Source organism: Primulina eburnea, chromosome 2 (genome assembly GCF_022965805.1).
Source record: "Primulina eburnea isolate SZY01 chromosome 2, ASM2296580v1, whole genome shotgun sequence".
Lineage (NCBI taxonomy): Eukaryota > Viridiplantae > Streptophyta > Magnoliopsida > Lamiales > Gesneriaceae > Primulina > Primulina eburnea.
Window position 1 is genome coordinate 41,578,947 of NC_133102.1, and position 17,072 is coordinate 41,596,018.

The following is a 17,072-nucleotide window of genomic DNA, read 5'->3' on the forward strand; positions in this document are numbered from 1 at the left end:
GGGTAGTTCGAATCTTCGACCTCGTGCCCAAGGTCAGGTTTTTGCGCTGAACCAGGATCAGGCTGCAGATGAGACGGAGAGAGTCATAGCAGGTACTTTTCATTTATGCGGTATTCCTGCTTTTGTTCTTATTGATACAGGAGCCTCTCATTCCTTCATTTCTGCACGATTTGTTAAGCGTCATAGGTTACCCTATGTTTCTCTAGACGTCATTCTTTCTGTTTCTACTCCGATGGGTCATTCGGTGTTAGCGAAGCGTCTAGTGATGGGTTGTCCCTTAGATTTTGAGGGTAACGAGTTGACTGCGAATCTTATGATCCTAGAGATGGAAGATTTTGATTGTATCTTGGGTATAGACTTATTGACTACCTACCGAGCTACTGTGGATTGTTACCAGAAGCTTGTTCAGTTTCGTACGACTGAAAGCTCTAGTTGGTTTTTCTATGGTGAGGGAGCGCGACCTCCGATGCCAGTGGTATCTGCTCTGAAAGCCTGTCGTGCTTTAGAGTCGGGCGGGGAAGGCTACCTCATCTATGCGATTGATTCATCCACAGGTAGTGTTGGTCTAGAGGATATTCCAGTGGTTTGTGAATTTCCTGATGTTTTCCCAGATGAGATTCCTGGTTTTCCTCCGGTTAGAGAGGTGGAATTTGGCATAGATTTAATGCCAGGGACTGCACCGATTTCTCGTGCCCCCTATCGTCTTGCTCCGTCAGAGATGAGAGAGCTGAAGCAGCAATTGCAGGATCTTCTTGATAAGGGTTATATTCGCCCGAGTGTTTCGCCTTGGGGAGCTCCAGTCTTGTTTGTCAAGAAGAAGGATGGATCGATGCGGTTGTGCATTGATTATCGCCAGCTGAATCGGGTGACGATCAAAAACAAGTACCCTTTACCCCGTATTGATGACTTGTTCGATCAGCTTCAGGGTACTTCTGTTTACTCCAAGATCGACTTGCGATCGGGTTATCATCAGATGAGAGTCAGAGATGATGATATTTCCAAGACTGCATTTCGTACTCGTTATGGGCATTACGAGTTTCTAGTTATGCCATTCGGATTGACGAATGCGCCAGCGGTGTTCATGGATCTGATGAACCGAGTCTTCCGAGATTTTCTGGATCAGTTTGTGGTGGTTTTCATTGACGATATCTTGATCTATTCCCACAGTGTGGAAGAGCATGCCCAACACTTGAGGATTGTGTTGCAGATTCTTCGCGAGAAGCAATTGTATGCTAAGCTGAGTAAGTGCGAGTTCTGGATTGATCGTGTGGTATTCCTTGGTCATGTGATTTCCAAGGAAGGAGTTTCTGTGGATCCCAGCAAGATTGAAGCAGTGCTGAATTGGTCACGTCCGACGACGGTGGCTGAGATCCGTAGTTTTCTAGGTCTGGCAGGGTATTATCGTCGCTTCATCGTGAATTTCTCTCAGATAGCCAGACCATTGACGCAACTTACTCGGAGGGATGTTCCATTTGAGTGGTCATCCGAGTGCGAAGATAGTTTCAGAGAGCTTCGTCGACTTCTGACTTCCGCACCTGTTTTGGCGTTACCGTCAGGATCTGATGGTTTCAGTGTTTACACCGATGCCTCCACTCAAGGCTTAGGGTGTGTGTTGACGCAAAACGGTCATGTGATTGCTTATGCTTCCAGACAGCTGAAATCTCACGAGGAGAAGTATCCCACTCATGATCTGGAATTGGCAGCTATTGTGTTTGCGCTGAAGATTTGGCGTCATTATTTGTACGGTGTTCAGTTTGAAATCTTTACTGATCATAAGAGTCTGAAATATCTGTTCACTCAGGCTGAGTTGAACATGAGGCAACGTCGTTGGATGGATTTGCTGAAGGATTATGATTGCGAGATCAAGTACCATCCAGGTTCTGCGAATCTCACAGCTGATGCGCTTAGTCGCAAGGTGAGAGCCTCTGCACTTCAGACTTGTGCTATGACTAGTGCCATCCAGGATAGTTGCTCGTTGGGGTTTAACTTCAAGCATCGGAAAGGTATGGAGAGCATTCGTGTTGCTACCATTTTATCTGAGCCCAATTTGTTCACTCGGATTCGAGAAGCTCAGATGTCTGATCTCAAGACTCAGAGATTAGCTCGGTTAGTTGGTGGTGATAGCAATTTCCATTATCAGTCCAATGGTCTTCTGTGCTTATCTAATCGGGTTGTAGTACCAGAGGATGACACTTTGAGGGACGAGATATTGTCTCAGGCGCATCGAAGCAAGTTAAGTGTTCATCCAGGAAGCAACAAGATGTATAGAGACTTGAGGATGCGGTTTTGGTGGAAAGGGATGAAGCGCAGCGTGTATCAGTTTGTCTCCAAGTGTCTAGTTTGCCAGCAGGTTAAGGCAGAGCACCGTCGACCGGGAGGATTGTTGTTGAACTTACCTATTCCAGAATGGAAGTGGGAGCATATTACGATGGATTTCATTACTCACTTGCCATTATCTTCGAGGAACAGCGATGCTATCTGGGTAGTGGTGGATCGACTCACCAAGTCTGCTCATTTTCTGCCGTATAATCGTGATTTCACTTTCGATCGTATGGCTCGATTGTACATTCAGGAGATTGTACGTTTGCATGGAGTGCCTGTCAGTATTGTTAGTGACAGAGATCCTCGTTTTACCTCACGGTTTTGGGGTAGTTTCCAGTCAGCTTTGGGTACTACACTGAGTCTGAGTACTGCTTATCATCCGGAGACTGACGGTCAATCAGAGAGGACTATCCGTACGCTTGAGGATATGTTGCGAGCCTGTGTTATGGATTTCGGACCCGCTTGGCAGGATCATTTGCCTTTGATTGAGTTCGCGTACAACAACAGCTATCATCGTAGTATTGGTATGGCACCATTTGAGGCGTTGTACGGGCGACGTTGTCGTACTCCATTATTCTGGGATGAAGTCGGGGAACGACAGGTAGAGGGACCGGAGTTAGTCCAGCAGGCTATAGATAAGGTTGCAGTAATCAAGAAGCGGATTAAGACTGCTCAGGATCGACAGGCTAGTTATGCGAACACAAAGCGTCGACCTCTTCATTTTCAGCCAGGTGAGAAGGTGTTTCTCCGAGTTTCGCCTTTTCGCAGGATTTTGAGATTTGGTCTCAAGGGTAAGCTGTCTCCGAGATTTATTGGTCCATTCGAGATACTGGAATGTGTGGGAGATTTAGCTTACAGACTTGCGTTGCCGCCGTACCTATCAAGTATTCATGATGTGTTCCACGTATCCTTGTTGAGACGTTATGTAGCAGATGAGTCGCACATCTTACATCCATCTGAAGTTCAACTTGATACGGATTTGTCTTACGTGGAGCGACCAGTTCAGATTCTAGATCGCAAAGATAAGGTGTTGCGGAATAAGATCATTCCTCTTGTCTTAGTGCAGTGGCAGCGTCGAGGCACTGAAGAAGCCACTTGGGAGTTAGAGAGTCGTATGCGTTCGGAGCATCCAGAGCTCTTTTGAGTTGTGCTTTGTATAAGTTTGTGTTTTCAGTTGTAATCATAGTATCAGTTGTATTCAACAACAATTGAGATGTATTAATGATGTTGTTATTTCGTTTTGTTCATTCTCTAAGCCTGATTTCGAGGACGAAATCTTTTAAGGGGGGGAGAATGTAGTAGCCCGAATTCCAAATTGGGTAATTAACGGAGTAATGGTGATTAAGAAGGTTTAAGGTGTAATTTTGGCTATGGTCATGATCGGACGGACCGAAGAGGGTTCGGAAGCACCGAAGAGTTCGGACGATCCGAAGTGTAGTTCGGTGAATCCGATCATAGGTGTCAAGTGTTGATCGACACGTCATTTTTCCATGCATGTTCGGACGGTCCGAAGTGTATGATCGGAGGATCCGATCATGAGCTGTCAAGAGCCAATGGACACGTAGCGTTCGGACGTTCCGAAGTGTTGTTCGGAGGATCCGAACATGGCCTATAAATAGTGCTCGGATTTCTCATTTGTGACTTGCCAATTCATGATTTTGCCTCATAGTTGAGAGGATTTGGAAGGTTTCTAGGGTTAGTTGTTGGTCGAGCGATAGCCAAGAGCTGCCAGGAGTAGTAGCGTAGCGGCGCCTGAGTTTCAAGGCAATCGACATCAAAGGGCTGTCGACGGACGAAGGTAAACCCTAAACCTTTGGTAGTACTAGGGAGTACTGGTTTTGCTAGTCGAGCATGGTAGTATTGATTGAGTATGCTTTTGATGCGTAGGCTTGTGCTAGACCTGATTAGCGGTGTTGCGTAAGGCTAGGCTTGCTGTGATAGAGGTACGAAAGTACTATCCGAGATATCCTGGTTGAGTATACATTCATATATGTGTTGCATGAGTATTTGCTGCATTGTTATATGTCATATGATGCATGCTATTATGTCACGAGTTATGATGCATATTGCATATCATGTTGAGCCGTATCTCCTTCGAGATAGCCTTTACTGTTGAGCTGTATCTCTTTCGAGATAAGCTATATCTTGGGGCCGCTCAGCCCTGTCTTGTGGACGCATGGACACCGAGAGTACACAGTGGCCGACGGGTCGGGAGGGCTTCGGTGGTCCGGGACATTTTAGGTCCACGTCTGTCTTGTAGTGGATGCAGTGACCCAGAGGTTGGACCGCGCGGCACTATCCACTTGGCGCCTCTAGACTGAGCATTTTGAGATCCTTTGTGATTCCTGTTTCTTGACTACCCTGGTATCATATCATAGCATGTGCATTTCATATAGGTTTGTATACTCATACTTTTGTACTGGGCGTTCTTATCGCTCACGTCCTCGGTTTTGTTTATTCTTGGACACCCCATTCCCACGGGGCAGGCCTCAGGTTGGATGGCTCAGGAGGAGCAGGAGGAGGACGTTGAGTAGCTGGTTGGTTTAGTTTTCAGTGTTTTCCATTTGATTCGATATGGTTGTACTGGATATTTCATTTTGAGTTAGTCTAGACTTCGATTTCGATTGGGTTGTATAACTATTGTTGTTGGCCATATTTCCGCTGTTATCTCTGATTATAATTAATTAGGTTAATTGCATGCTTAGTTTTTGATTAGTAGGTGATTCTGGAACGGGTCACTACACTACATATGCTGAGATTTCCACCCGTGAATGTCGTCTGTTTCTGCATTTACATATGGGTTTTTTCAATTTATGTGGAAGGTTCAAGAACGTTGGCGTCGAGCCATTTTTTATTGAGTTGGATCAATTAGGTATTACTTTTCCCTTAAAGATTTTTACTCTGAAGTACTGTTTGGTATAAAGGATGTAAAATCGATTCTTGAATATTGGAAAAAAGTGGATGCTTTCTGTTTGTGTGAAGAATCGATTCTTCATTTGGGAATTTGTCTTATGCTTTAATCAAGTGAATGCTTTAATCAAGTGAATGATTTAATCAAATGAAGCTTTCATGTATATTGAATCTGTGTTGGTTGCTGTAGGTTTTCTACATTACAATGGAAGATGACAATCCAATTGAAGAGTTGGGGGGAGAATATATTGAAGGAATAGAACTGGATCACATTTCACAACAGCAATGTGGAGTTCCTGAGTTTCCAACGGCAGAAAACGTCGAGGTACCAACTGAAATCTCTGTTGTCGATATTTTGGAGAACAAACTAGCAGTGGGTTCAATTGTGAATAGTGTTGAAGAGGCATATTTGTTGTATTGTCAATACGCGCATGCCAAGGGATTTAGTGTTAGAAAGGGTGATCAACGTTGTTTTCCCAAAACTAATGAACTTCAATCGAAGGAATTTAATTGCTCATGTGAAGGTAAGAAAGATGAAAAATGTTCTAGTAAAAGAATTCTAGTTTATCAAAAGTTGATCACTAGAACTAAATGTAAAGCAAGATTGAAAATTACAAGGGAAAAAGAGGGTGTTTGGCAGGTGAGTAGATTTTTGGTGGAGCATAATCATGAGATGTTTGCACTTGATCAAACTCACCTGTTAAGATCGGCACGCAATTTATCACATGCAAAAAAATCCACTCTAGAAGCTATGGTGAATGCTGGAATATCTGTCTCTAATGCAGTTTCTTTTATGGAGAATGAAGCATGTGGGCCACAAAATGTAGGTTTTATTAGAAAAGATGCATATGACCATATGAGTCGGCTAAAAAAGCATACGAAAGTTGAGAATGGAGATGCAACTGCACTTATCCAATATTTTATTCAGAAGGCGAACAAAGAGAATTACTTTTACTGGAATGTGCAATTGGATGATGACGATAGAGTGATGAATTTTTTCTTTAGGGACTACAAATGTGCAGTGGATTATGAATATTTCGGTGATGTGCTGTCGATTGACACAACATATAGATCAAACAAATACAATTTGATTTGTGCTCCATTTATTGGTATAAACCACCATATGCAAAATGTGTTGTTTGGTTTGGCTTTTATGTCCGATGAGACCGAAGCTTCTTTTGAGTGGTTGTTTACAACATTTCTTGATGCTATGTACGGAAAACAACCTGAATCTATATTTTCAGACCAATGCCAGGCCATGATGAATGCAATTGAAACGGTTTTTCCACATTCCCATCATCGTTTATGTCAGTGGCATATAAATCAAAATGCGCCTTCACATTTTGGGAATTTAAATGGCGATTCAAATTTCAAAAAATTGTGGTATAAATGCATGAATTACTGCGACTCTGAAGATGAATTTGATGCCACGTGGACATATATGATCGATACATATAATTTGTGTGGTCATAAATGGTTGAATGGGATGTACAAAATCAGGAAAAAATGGGCTACTGCTTTCAGCAATGGCAGATTTAGTGCAGGACTTTTGGCTACCTCAAGGAGTGAGGTCACAAATATGGTTTTGAAGAAAGCAGGTAATAAAATGTGTTCTTTGTATGAATTCGTGATGAATTATACAAAAATTCTAAATAAATGGCGAGAGAAGGAGAAGTTTGAAGATACCCGTTGTCGTCATGGTAAGCCTGCGCAGATTTTAAAAAATCATCCGTTGTTGATTCATGCTGCAAATGTCTACACTATTTCCATTTACAAGTTATTCGAAATCGAATTGGTTAACTCTTTGAATTGCAAATCTGTTCAACCACCATCTTGTTTTGGTAATGATTGGAATTTGCTTGAGTTCAAGGTAAAATCTCACGATGAAAACTCAAGGGTCAGACAAGTGGTGTTCAATAAGCAGAATCATGAAATAAAGTGTAGTTGTTCTAAGTTTGAGACAATGGGGATTTTGTGTAAGCATGTTTTGATGGTGTTTAACTCTTTTGACGTCACTGTTCTACCCAACTGTTACATTTTGAAGAGATGGATGAAGAATATAAAAACTATAGTTAACAATGAATTCAAAGAAAGTGGTGGTGGTGGTGGTGGTGGTGGTTATAAATCTGAGATGATGTTTGTGAACCAAATAATGAGATCAATGTACGATCTAACTCAATTGAGCAAATCTCATGAGGATGCGAGAAAAAGTTTGTATAAGTTGGTTGATACAGCAACAGGTGAAATATCCAACCTTCTCCAGAATTTGAGTGTAGATGACGAGACGCCGTGTGATGATATTCCAAGTGACGGTAACATCGATGAAGTATTCATACGTAACCCACTCACCGCTAAAGCAAAAGGAGTTACAAATGCAAATATTACACGACATTGGGATAATAAGAGCAAAAAAGGAAATCGAAAAGGAAAAGAAAAAGCTGAAATTCCAAGTAAGTTTTAAGTTATTCAAAATTGTGATCATATACTAATTATGCGGTTAGATGACCATCTTCTTTGGATGTGCTAGGTGGAAAAAGAGGCAAAAGAAAAGGACAAAGTTCACAAGATGACACTACCGCACGGGAAATAAACAACATACCATGCCAACAACAATTAAATTTAACATTCTCGCAGAATCCATTTCTACCTCCTCAACATTTTGTACAGCACTCAAATCAATTGGTAACTTGTGTTTTTTTTTCAATGCGTTATAATATTCGATATTTTTTATGTCTCTTGCAGGAAGGTAATACAAATTTGTACACAAGTGGAGAAATGAATTTATTCCCTTATCAGTTTCAGCGTCCTCAATCATCACAAGTAAGGAATAAGTTCCTCGTCGTGGTAATTGTTTCTTGTTGTCATATCCGTTACCTGTATTTTCTGTGGTCTTTGAGCATCTGATTTTCGAACTTTGTAAAATTTTACCAACAATATTCTGTATATTTTTATAACATTCAAATTGGTAACTTGTGTTTTTTTTTTCAATGCGTTATAATATTCGATAATTTTTATGTCTGTTGCAGGAAGGTAATACAAATTTGTATACAAGTGGTGAAATGAATTTATTCCCTTATCAGGACCACCAGTAGTTTGGATGAAGTGAAGCTTGACATACCGGTGCTCATGCAATCTAGGCTGTGTTGGTTGTTTCTGTTATAACGCTCGGATTAATTTAAATAAAAGACCTATTAGCTCTTAAACTCATTTGTTTCTTATCATGTTTCCTGTGGTGGATAAATTAAATAGACCTAACATTTTGGCTATTTTGGAATCCTGCTTGGTTATTGATAAATTTAATTCTGTATCTTTCTTTTTTTTGTATATTTAAATAGACCTAACATGTTGGGTTCTCAATTGATAAATAAGTTATATAATGGTTTCTTCTCAAGCCAATATGACAAAACTACGATTACTACAACATACTTCCATCGGTTTGAGGGATTCTTCTAATTGAAAGACCAGTTTTTTGGGACAAACTCTCCTTTGAGATAATGGCCTAATATCGGTGCTCTTGTTGAGGAGCAAACTTTGGAAGAATTACCATCGGGTGCTTTGACTGTAACGGAATCTGGCAGGATATTGATGGGAGATGGGGTATAGGTGTCCATAATGTGTTACTTGTTTCACATATAGGTAAGGTTAAGGTTGAAAGTCTTCTGGAGTGGGCGACTGTGGGCATCAACTTTTCAATGGTTATGCAGTTTCACTAATGGTGGAGTGACTTACGCTACTACAACATGTTATATATAATGATAAATAAGAGTTTATTCCACAACTCTTCCAGGGCAGGCAACAAGGACGGCTAAAACAAGCCAAGAATATGCAAAAAAACTACGATTACTACACCAACAAACTGCAGCTAATTAAAAATGGATCAAATCCAATTCACATAAATCGATATCAGAGGCAACATAACAAACATTTTACTGCGAAAATAAATAGTACATTACATTGACAAAAAAAAACCTAATCATCACTATTAATTTTCATAGCTTCAATTTGTTTTTTTAACTCCTCCGTCATAGCCACTAAATTTGCAAGTGCAACTTCCAATTTAACTATCTTCTCAGCTTGAGTGACACTTGCACTTGCATTTGCACTTGCACTAGAAGGTGCGTACGACGTTCTTTCAACACTAGGAGTAGAGGAAGAAGCTGCAACTTGTTTGTCCAGATACGAACCAAAAGCTTTTACTGCATCATCCCTAGAAGAGAATGACCTGTGAGACGCACCGCTAAATTTATTAACTTGTTTTTGTGCCTCTTCCCAAGTGTCATATACACCAGGTTTACGTCCAACGAAAACAACATATGTTTTCCCCTATATCACAAAAATAAATAAAGAACATTAAAAAGTTAACATTAAATAAGTCATAATTAACAGGAAAAAATTTAAAATAACTAAGGCGCTCACCATAAACGAAAATAATGGTATGCCAAATTGTTTTTTTTTTCTGCAACAAAAAAATTGAGAGTCACAACATACATTTCAGATCTTATGAAATGAACATCTTATAAATAAATATTCACAATAAGTAATGGGCAGAATGTTGAATCCGTCATTGCGTAGGTTCATGTAAATTATTTGGCTTCTTGCTTAGGTTTCACCACAAGTAACATTAAAGCACCACCAGTTGTTTGGGCTCACATCTAACATTAACTTTCTTGATACAGAATTCATTTCTGCACTCTCGCCATAAAACCTTTTTGAGGTTGGAGAATTCATTCCTCTTTAATCAATTTCAAGCAAATGTAAGCAAAGCAAAAATGAAAATGCAACCACTACACAGATTAAGTATTAACCAAAGCAGATACACATTCAGTTCTGTTAGGTATGTGGATGATAAAATAAACATTGCGCATAGCCCACACTCAAGTACTCAACCTTACACCAAACAGCGTGTAATTTTTACACTACATAAATTACCTTACATTTAATAATTTGGTCATCCCATCCTTTATACCAAACAGTACTTCAGAGTAAAAATCTTTAAGGGAAAAGTAATACCTAATTGATCCAACTCAATAAAAAATGGCTCGACGCCAACGTTCTTGAACCTTCAACATAAATTGAAAAAACCCATATGTAAATGCAGAAACAGACGAGATTCACGGGTGGAAATCTCAGCATATGTAGCATGAAATTAAAGCAAACATGAGCGTAACAAATCCCAAATTTCTTCAAACAAACACAAACATCTACATTATAAATTAAAAAACATTGTACAGTGACAAAGAATTTACCTTGCCTGATTCCGTCGACCGGAAAAAACGAAAGGGAAGTGAGATTTTTTGGTGGATAGAAAACTTGCTTTGATTTTATGACTCTGCCGTTCGTTTCGTCGTTTTTTGGAGAGAGGGTTTCTTGAAATTTTTGAGAGAGGTTGTTTGAAATATTTCAAAAATTTCACGGGGGGAGTCTGGTTGAGTTTTGAGAGAGGTGGTTTCCTTCATAAATGTTAACCACGGTTTACTTTTGTTGTAACAAAAATATAAAATACTAATGACACGTGTAAAAAAATGAATGGGTTGGGGCAGTGCCCCAACCGGTAGTGTCGAACAAACCGTTAAGTACGTAGTACAAATATATTTATTTTATAAAATATTCATTTTTAAATTTAATTAGTTTGTCAAAAATATTTAATGAAAAATATATTTTTTTCTTAATTTATTGCATATTTTACACTGCGTACATGTCTGATAGGTCAACAAACATATCTATATTTTCCTTAATTCCCCCATTGGGAAAAAAAGTATTTATTTTTTATTTTGTTTGATGGGAATTTTGAAACTATTGCAATTGTTGTTGTAAAAATATATATTATAATTGTCACTTCATTTTAGTATATGGAAATTTTAAATATTTAACTATTTCAAAATCAGTTCTTGAAAGAGGAGTTTTCCTAAATGAAAAGGGACAGTTGAATTCTTTATATATTGTTTTATTTCCAAATGAAATGTCATTTTAGCTTAATTATTTAAATGAACTAATTTTTTAAAAAAATAATAAAAGTTTGTCTCTGTTTAACAATCACAAAAGAATAAGATAGTCTAATAAATTATAAATATGCAAATTTATTCAATAAAATCCATCTCCAAAAGCCACAGCGCCCCTCAAAACCTAACCAAAAGTTAGGCCAAAAATATAAAGAAAAAAAACAACATATAATAATCTCACACTCCCATCGACGGTTCCCAATCATAATATATAGATATAGATAGATGAGATATGTATGCATCTGTTTACTGCATCAGAATTCCGACGAACGACAGGAGCACAGAGAAGCAGATACAAGCAGAGGGACTGCCCAGAGAAAATCCAGCTCCTGCGTCCGGTCCCGGCGCCGGTGCTGGCGAGAAACCGCTATCGCGCGCAGCGGCAGCCAAGGAAGCGACGCAAAGCACCGCAAAGACGAAGAAGAATTGAATTTCGGAAAGACTCATTTTAGCTGCCGATGAAAGATTCGCGGAGAATGAGAGAAAACGGGCTCGGTGAATCGTAAGAATGGAGATGGAAAGGGATCCGAGCTGTGTGGGGGTGAAAGGAGGGAAGAAGGGTTTGAATTTATACATACGGTCGTGTTTAACCGTTGGATTGTTTTATTATTGTCGCTGTAAACTTTATTTTAACGTTCGAATTTGTTAACGTTAGGGGGGTCCCATCTCTGCTTTATTTTTGAAATTTAATAATATGAATAATTAATTATGTGATAATTAGGATAGGAAATTATACCAAAATTCTTGACATGATTGATATATATACGATGCGTGTGGTTTAAAAAAAATCGTTTTTTTAAATAAAATAAAATAAAAGTGTCAAAATTTGAAATATTTAATGGGTTGTACGTGAAATCGAGTTTGATATGAAGTTTCATGCTCTTTGTTATTGTTAGAATATCGTTTTCTCGCATCTAAGACACATAAATATAAAATTTTTCAAAGAAATTAATTTGACAATCAAATATTTCTTGTAAGTCATGTGATTCAAATCCCAAAAACTTTAGATATCAAATTAATTCGAATTTTAAGCAGAAATAATTCTTCTTGTAAATAGCTACACCCACGATAAACTCTGAGTAATATAATAATTTAAGTTAATGTATAACAAGTGGTGCTACAATTTACAACAAACCACCAGAATTTTCATGCTGATGGGATTCCCGACCTTGTCTTTGAATGTTCATTAACCCCTTAGTTATCCAAATTGCTGTTTCTCTTGATGACACAATCTCTTCCCCAAAAGGTTTCAACACGCCCGCGAGTTCATCAAGCCTCTCGCGCTTGAGAAGCAGTGCACAAAGCTCCAGCAATGTCTCCATTGCTTGTGCTTTCTGATCGCTCGCGGCATTCACTTCAACTTCATCGTCTTCCTTGGAAGGCTCGATTGGGTTAGAATCATTGGCTTTTGCAGAAGAAATACTTTCAGAATATGAAACTGAGGCTTGAGTCTTCTGTTTTTGTACTTCGATACTAGGATTTTTCATTTGATGCTGATTGTCATTGACATTTGGCATGACTTTGAAGTTCTGTTCTTTTTTATCCATGTCTTCTTGCTGATCAGTCAGTGTACTTAATCCAGACGACGCCCCAGAGTTGATACTTTTGCTCTCGTTGGGACTACTCGTGTCAACCATCACTTCAATATTAGGAACCACGTCATCCAAAGAGCTAGAATGAACCACAGGTTTTTCCTGTGGGGCGACGAGTGCTGCAGGCAGACTGTTTTTTCTTGTAATTCTGATAGGCGAGCTTCCTCTTTTATTGACTTTTGGAACATCATCTGATTCTTTCTTTTGCCCTTTCTTAAGAGACCTAGACTTGTCAGGCAACCGAGGTCTTGCGGATATGGACTTGGATTCAGATTCTGACTTTACGGGAAGAAAGACTGGACATGAATTGCTGTACCGTGCAACATACGGTTGCAAATGTGGATGCCTTAAAAGTTCTGCAGCCTAATAAAAAAGTTGCATACCATGAGTAAACATCAGATTGTTTCAAAATTTTCTGACATTCTTGAAGGTTTCGAATTTGTCACTAACCGTTGGCCTGTGTTCTGGGCTTTTTCGAAGCATACTTTTGATCAACCGCTTCCTGAAATTTATGCCAAAAGCGAACGAAGAACTTGAGGAATCATACAAAGCCAACAATGACGAATTGACAGAAAAGTGACATGAACTCACAGTGAAGAAGAATACAAAGTTGGAAGTGGAAAAATAGTCGATCTGTTTATTTTGTTGACTAGTCCAACCATATCCTGTTTCATACATGAAATAACATGGAATCGTGAATACATCATCAATATTGCAGTAATGAAGGCTCTGCCTGGAACTTACAGTAGCTCTAAATGGAGGCACGTGGGCAGCGATTTCAAATGCACAACAGCCTGAGAGATTACCAGTATTTATCATAGTTAAAGATCTTAAAAGGATAAATTCAAGAACCGAGTTGCTAAGCTGACATACCTAAAGACCATATGTCCGATTTGTAGCCATAAGGTATATCTGCTAGAATTTCGGGACACATGTAGTTTGGAGTGCCCACAACCTACAGTCAGCACGAAAAATCAACTTACAGATCATGTAAATAAAGCTAAATAATATATGGGCGAATGTGTTAGTAAAGCTAAATAATATACGAACTTTCACCAAGCCTCTTCTTGATTAACATGTTTAACACGATAAGATCAAGAAAAGATACAGAGAAGAAAAGATAGATTATTACTGATGAGGCAAGATCGTCTTTATTGAGCAGTTTTGCAAGACCAAAATCACCTTCAATGATCATATCAGAAACATGAATATCATACATAGATTACCAAAAAAAAATTCACATGAGATTATGCTTGTTACCTAGTCTGATCTCATTGTCTCTGGTCAGGAATATGTTCGAGCACTAGAATATATCATGATCACAGAAAGGGTTTATAAGACAAGACTCATGAAAGTCACAATGCTATTTTCTTGATAACATCGCCTAAAGGACGAACCTTCAGATCTCGATGAAGCACGCGATTAGAGTGAAGGTAATCCAAAGCTAACAGCAACTGAGTCAGCCATCTGCAGATTTTCTGTTAATGCACAAAATTCAATCATCAACTAACCTCGTATTCCTCAAATTCTTATCATGTTTGTTTCTTAATTACCTCTTCAGGAAAATGAACCCCTCTAGCTTTTTTAATAATCTCTGCCCTGAAACATCACAATGGAGACTTAAAAACAGGAACTTTGTAACCATATCTATGCGAATAAGCATACATTGATGAACTCACATATCTCCACCTTCACAGTAGCTCGTAACAATGCACACATATGAGTCCTAGTTCATCGGAAAACATAATTTCAGTTAGTTGCAGACCTAAATCTTAAAAATGGATCAAATATATATGCCTTTCAACGCCAAGCAATACACCTTCTCTACCCATGCATCTTTGTACTCGATGATGTAAGGGTTATTCAGCTTCGACATCAAAACCATCTGAAACACATCACGTTTGAAAATTAATCAGTATTAACTAATTGACTGCCTGCAAGAATACTATATCAAAATTTGAATAGCAAATCCTTTTTTCAAATCAAACTAGACTCGACTTGAACTAGATTTTCAATCACCTAGTATAGCCACCACCTGCTTCAATATCATGACAGTTTGTGAAAAATTCTTTCAACCCTTTATATATATATATATATATATATATATATATATATATATATATAAACTCGACTTGTTCATACTGCTTACTCGTGGTAAGAACTGACATGTAGAAGAAATGTGTCAACCAGTCAGAAGACAAAAAAGGTAAAATTTCACTTTGTAGATAATTACTTAATTGTTCTTTATTAGTTCTACCCTTTTTTCATTTCGTTTATTACGCCAAATCGGCTTCATTTAATTTTACAAAGAGAGGTAGGTATTTTCTTGAATGAACGTGTAAGTAAGTTGAGTCCAAATAGAGTAGTGAAGGTAGGTGTGAAAAGTAACATGATGTAAATTCCTTCAAACTACTATCTAATAACTTCATGGATGGTTCTCATGATTTAAAAAAAAAAGAAGTTATATTTCTACTTTAATGGCAGTGTTCTCACCACATTTTTCAGCAGAATAAGAATGTGAAAATTTGACTCATACTAAAAATTGGATTATCTGAACTAAAGTACTCTCCATGAACACATTATAAGGCAAAATCTTGAATGCAGATGATATAGAAGAGTGGTGACCTCTTGGTGTGCAGTGTGCTTGAACTTCTCAGTTTGCTTCGCAAGGCGAATCTTCTTTAGAACATACCTGAATAATGCAGCAGAAGAAATGAAATCAACAGTCTCAAAACCTCACCAAGAATCAGAAACAAAATCACGAAAAAAAACTTAAATTTAGAGAAGTAAAATATCAGAATCAGAATCTTCACTTCTGTTTCTCAATCTTGTGATTAACCAGAAATGCAGCTCCAAAAGCTCCTCTCCCAATCTGCTCCACCATTTCATAATCCTCCATTTTTAACTTCATTTTCGTGCTAGTGGACTCCATTTTATTTTAAGCATAAAAAAAGTGCCTTCTTTTACAAAATCATGCAGACAATGAAGCTGTATTTATACATACAAGCAATAAAGTCGAATTAATAGCCCATTTCTGAAATTGCCCCAGCAAGAAATGAAATCACAGAAAAAGTCAAGAATGGAGCAGGGGAGGAGGAGGGGGGCCATTAATTCCATAATCATGAAAAAACCATGAACAATATCTCATCATAAAATGCCACAGTGGGGCAATATTGAAACTTGAAATGAAATCATAGCCCAGAAGAAGAAGAAAAAGGGTATTTCAAGAAATCTCAAGAAAAATAATGGTGGGCTCAAAAAAAAATTTTAAAAAAAAATAAATAACAGGTGGATGAATCACATTGCTAGGAATTTTGATTCAAAAGGGAGGGAAGATCTGAGGCAGAAGCAAAATATTAACATAAATTTCGTTCCATTTAAATTTAATGGGGAAAAAAAAACTTGCTTGTGTTTTCAGATTCTGGGGGATATGATTGCCATTTTTGTGTGGTTGGCATGTCGCTTTCTTCATTTAATTTTGAATGAAAAATATGTTTTTTTTCCCACACAAACAACAAAATTTCAATTTGAAATTAGTGGATTAATTGGTTAGTTTTTCCAGCACTGTCTATTATTTAATCACCATAATTGTTGACGTTTTAACAATTTGTAATGCAGATCTATTAAACTTTTTGTTTCGAATTCTTGTCCAATTTCAATTGCTTTTCAAGATTAGGAATTGATTGGCAACTAAAAGCCAACACCTTATTCTCCAATAACAATACCTAACGGAGGCGACCGACGGTAAGATGGATCCGGATACGGATCCGGTTCGATTTGATTTCGGAATAATTTGGGTCCAATCCAACTTTAAGATCCGATATAGGGAAAAAAACAATTGAAAATGTTTTCAAGTGATGTGGATAGGGGATTGAACAACGGACACCGTAAGTCAATAAATTTTACATTTAAATTTAATTCAAAAGGAAAAAAATAAATCAAATGGAATCTATGGATGATTTTTTTCAAACTTTTTTTATTTTTGTTTATCGAGGAACTTGTAAACTCTGTAAATTTTTTTGTTAGAGAATATATTTGTTAAAGTTGAATTTTGAATTTTAAAAAAAAATAAATTATGGATACAGAATACATTTTTAAACTATGGTGAAGTTTTTTATTAAAATTTATTATATTATAATGAGTAGGTATCTTGTTAGACGATCTCATAAATATGATATGTGAGACGGGTCAACCCTACCGATATTCACAATAAAAAAAATAATTCTCTTAGTATAAAAAGTAATATTAT

The 17,072-nt window shown here is 37.9% G+C and overlaps 2 protein-coding genes across 2 annotated transcripts; one reads left to right on the forward strand and one right to left on the reverse strand.

Annotated features, from left to right (window-relative positions):
- Positions 1 to 5,118: 5,118 nt before the first annotated feature.
- On the forward strand, positions 5,119 to 8,945 carry LOC140824333 (protein FAR1-RELATED SEQUENCE 5-like). Its single transcript, XM_073185933.1, has 5 exons — positions 5,119 to 5,238; positions 5,423 to 7,682; positions 7,975 to 7,978; positions 8,259 to 8,262; positions 8,811 to 8,945. Exons 1-5 carry the CDS (start codon positions 5,119 to 5,121, stop codon positions 8,943 to 8,945), a joined length of 2,523 nt encoding a protein of 840 aa, XP_073042034.1.
- A 3,332-nt stretch (positions 8,946 to 12,277) lies between these two features.
- Positions 12,278 to 16,244, reverse strand: LOC140823247 (serine/threonine-protein kinase Nek6). Its single transcript, XM_073184496.1, has 13 exons — positions 15,637 to 16,244; positions 15,449 to 15,515; positions 14,643 to 14,708; positions 14,503 to 14,549; positions 14,377 to 14,422; positions 14,221 to 14,301; positions 14,084 to 14,126; positions 13,956 to 14,005; positions 13,697 to 13,778; positions 13,568 to 13,617; positions 13,415 to 13,488; positions 13,274 to 13,325; positions 12,278 to 13,186 (listed from the first exon to the last, which is right to left on the reverse strand). Exons 1-13 carry the CDS (start codon positions 15,753 to 15,755, stop codon positions 12,356 to 12,358), a joined length of 1,608 nt encoding a protein of 535 aa, XP_073040597.1. The 5' UTR covers positions 15,756 to 16,244; the 3' UTR covers positions 12,278 to 12,355.
- Positions 16,245 to 17,072: the final 828 nt, after the last annotated feature.